The sequence below is a fragment of the Cryptomeria japonica genome, chromosome 6 (assembly GCF_030272615.1).
Source record: "Cryptomeria japonica chromosome 6, Sugi_1.0, whole genome shotgun sequence".
Taxonomy (NCBI): Eukaryota; Viridiplantae; Streptophyta; class Pinopsida; order Cupressales; family Cupressaceae; genus Cryptomeria; species Cryptomeria japonica.
Genome location: NC_081410.1, coordinates 544030185 through 544034089, shown reverse-complemented (window position 1 = coordinate 544034089; position 3905 = coordinate 544030185). Strand labels below are relative to the sequence as shown.

General features: G+C 43.0%; 1 protein-coding gene across 1 annotated transcript; it reads right to left on the bottom strand.

Moving 5' to 3' along the window:
* Positions 1 to 253: 253 nt before the first annotated feature.
* Positions 254 to 2501, bottom strand: LOC131073042 (L-type lectin-domain containing receptor kinase IX.1). The gene has a single exon (XM_058009406.2). The coding sequence runs from the start codon at positions 2472 to 2474 to the stop codon at positions 477 to 479; it is 1998 nt and encodes a 665-aa protein (XP_057865389.2). The 5' UTR covers positions 2475 to 2501; the 3' UTR covers positions 254 to 476.
* Between the last annotated feature and the right edge of the window lie 1404 nt (positions 2502 to 3905).

The following is a 3905-nucleotide window of genomic DNA, read 5'->3' as shown; positions in this document are numbered from 1 at the left end:
TTTGTTTAATAACATATACAATTGGTATTTGTACTTATTTCTCTAATAATGATGTGACAACAACATCTTCATCTTAAATAATTCATCTATATCTTAGTATCGACATAATCCTTGCACCCCCTTTTGATACAAGTACTAGTATTAATTAAAAAAAATTATAATAGATAACCCAAAATACGAGTCATACAAAAATTTATATTTTATAATATTTTCAATTAATATTACAGTAGAACTATGATGGATGATCTAAGAATTACCCTCTCTATTTCCCTTTATATCCCCTAGTAAAGTAAAAACATTGGGCAATTCATCATAGACAAGGAATATAATCATACACCCAGTGAATCGTAGTATATTTATCATAGACCAGGAATATAATAAACAAGTACGTAAGGAAAGCTAAGCTCAGCATGAACCGACACGATTTAAAAAAGGGAGAGTAAGAGGGACACGAAAGGAAGGCGACCCAGGCATCTCTACCTACCATCACGTAGCGTAGATGTAGTAATGGATCCCGTGCTACTTTCAACTATGAGACTAGACGATGCGGGACCTCCACCCATATTCGAAAACAACGTGGACTCAGAAAACACAGCTCCTACCGGCGGCAACACAACATAGATAGCCAGTGGCCTAGTGGAAGGCAGCTGCGGTAGCTCTTCATTAGGGTTTATTAGCACTTGAAGGGCTTGCCTGACAGAAGGGCGTAACTGTGGATCAGGATGCGAGCATGCTAAACCCAAGATCAGCACTCTTCTTATCTGCTCTTCATCATAATCAGACCCTTCCAATTTGGGATCCACACAATGCAAAACTCTTCCCTCGCTATAAAGCCCCCAAACCCAATCCACCAAATTCCCTTCAGTCAATGGACAATTGCGCTCCACCACTCGCCTACCAGTGGCAACCTCCAACATCACGATCCCAAAACTGAAGACGTCCGATTCTGCTGTGGCCTTGCCCGTGTAGCTGCACTCGGGGGCCACGTAACCGGGCGTACCCGCCATTCGGGTGCTCACAGCTGGATTAGCATCGTCATGCTCGATGAGCCGGGCCAGCCCGAAGTCCCCCAGGCGAGCGTTGAAGTCTCGGTCGAGCATCACATTGCTGGGCTTCACGTCGCGGTGAATGACCCTCTGTTCCCATTCTTCGTGCAGGTACAGTAGAGCCGAGGCCAGGCCGCACAAAATCCTGTGTCGCCGCTGCCAATTCAAGGGCGGGCCCCTGGTTTTGTCGTAGAGAAATTTGTCCAGGCTTCCGTTGGGCATGTAATCGTAGACCAGGAGAAGCTCATCACGCTCGTGGCACCACCCGTGAAGCTGCACCAAGTTCCGGTGCCGGAGGCGGCCTATGGTGATGATTTCTGAGATGAATTCCCTTTCCCCCTGTCTTGAACCGGCAGAGATTTTCTTCACCGCCACCAACGACACCCTTTCGTCGCCTCCGGCATTAAGGTTTCCTCTGTACACGCTTCCGAACCCACCGGTTCCTAGAAGCTCCGCTTCGCTGAAGTTGTTAGTGGCGGCGGCTAATTGACTGTACGAAAACCGGTGAGGCGCGTTTTGGATCATTGCCAGCTCTTCGCTGAAGCTTCCTCGGCCTGGAATTAAAGTATCCTGTTGTTTCCTTTTCATCCTCTTAGCAACGAACCACAAGGCTAGCAATCCCACCAAAACCAACCCGACTGTAATGGAGCCCACCAAGATGCCGAGTTTGACCCCGCCGCCCGATCCTTGGTGCGTTCCCGTTACCGCCGGAAGCAAAATCAGAGAAGATTCCGGCAGCATCACGGAACTGAAATTCCAGTCGAGAATTCTGTGTATCTCGTATGAATTCCCTGTTGCCGCAGAAAATCCCACGTACGCCGATCTTGGAACAGTGTTTTCGAGCTCCACCGTGCTGTTGAGAAGGCTTGCGTAGGCCGAACCACTGTTAGCATAGCGCGTGTAGATTTGCAGGGATTTAGCCCAGCCGTCATAGTTGACCCGGACATTTATAGCTCGCCCGGCCTTGATGTCCATGCCGTGGTCTCCCATACCAGCGGTTACGTTGGATATGATGCCCTGGATGTCGATGCCCACATGATTGTTGTCCGGATCGAATTCGTTCTGGAATGTGTCGAATTCGATGGCAAGCTGGTCGGTTGTGTTTCCGTTCGTGGATGAGTCGAAGAGGCCGAGGAAAGCTCCGTAGCTCTTGGGTAAAAAGCTTCTGTTGTTTGAAGCGATGATGAAGGCAATACCGTCGCCATTGAAATTCGTCACGGTGGTGATGTTTTTCACGAAGATGGTGAAGGTGGTGGTGAAACTTGCCGGCCACATCGTGAGCTGCTGGCGATAGAGGACCCTTCCTATGCAGTTCTGTAACGCCACATTTGGAGCCGTTTCGTTTGAAGAAGAAACGTTCACGGTGGCGGTTGGATCTGGTGTGAGATCGATATAATCATGTCCTTCCGAAAAGGAAGCGTTCCCCATGTATATGAGCTGCTGGCTGTTGTTTTGGCTAAAGTAGGCAAAGGAAAAATTAGTGCTGTTGCCATTGGATTGCTGCGCAGCGCAAATTAAAACTGGAAGCAGGCTTATCAAAGAACAAATCCGCCTTTTCAACATTGTTAATCGCTAACATCAACCGTCTAAGCCCCCAGCCTTTACAGTCTGTACAGCAGTCGCACATTCTGAAGTCTTTAACAAAAGCAAATGGAGCATCATTAAACCGTTTATAATAACATGGACGGGTGCAATGAAAAGAAAACTAATTTCTTGACTAACTATTTCTCCATATTGCCTTCATCAGCGATGATCTATGATGCATAAACGACCAAACTATACATACTCTAGAGCTCTAGTGGCTGATAAAAGTCAATGATTTCTACTAAGTTTTATCATAAACTGAAAGTAGTTATCATTTTTTTTATTAAATTTAAGAGCAGTTGGGATGATCAAATATTATTGAGTGTAAAGTTTGATCATCATAAAAGATAAGGATGAGATCATGTTATGATGACTTTAACCAAACCAATTCTTGACTCGCATCAAATAAGAATTTAACCTAAAACTTATACTACTATATCAAAGATATAAAAAAATTCAATATATTTGATATAAAAACCAGCAACCAAGAAGAATGTAATAGTAGTGATTTGATAAATCCTGTTTAAACCGTCACTAGTGAATGTTTTGGGTTATACCTCCATGACTTTTTCTGGTCAAAACATCTAAGCACATTATTGCTCATAATCTATCATAGTGGGACGTAAGCGAGCAAAAGCTTAAATTGAATATTTTTTTCCTTGCAGACCGAGAAGGATGTCCTTCTGCAAGTCGTTTAGTCAAAAAAGGCCTTCGTCAAAAACGTTTTTTAGATAAAAAAATTGGATTATGGTATGCCATTCACAAATTGTCTCGCTCGCTGAGTAGACTGACATTATTTTCTTTAAACACGAGACAAATCCGTGGGCCATGACCAACGTATGTTATCACCATATATTTGCACTGGTAAGCTTGTGAATCATACATTTTGTCTTCATTATAATAGGACATGTATTATTATTATTATAATAAATTGATACTCCTGCCATTTTCGTTAAAAGTCTTTGGTCCTTCTCATAAAGTTCAAATTTCACGTGTTCCATGTAGCATGGAGCTCTATGACACTAAATTTAAATTACTATCCATTTCAATGCCTCTCTATAATACTAGAATGCTTCTATAATTTTAGAGTAATCTAAACTTAATTGAAACGGTCAAACCTGATTAGTATCCTATGAGATGTAGGTAAAAGATTCAATAATTAATGTAATCAACGAGGGACACGATGCTAATATGTTTTTGAATGGGGTGGTAGTTAGAGCTTTGTTTTTTATTGACTTTTATGTTTTATGATAGATAGGCACAGTGATGTAAATT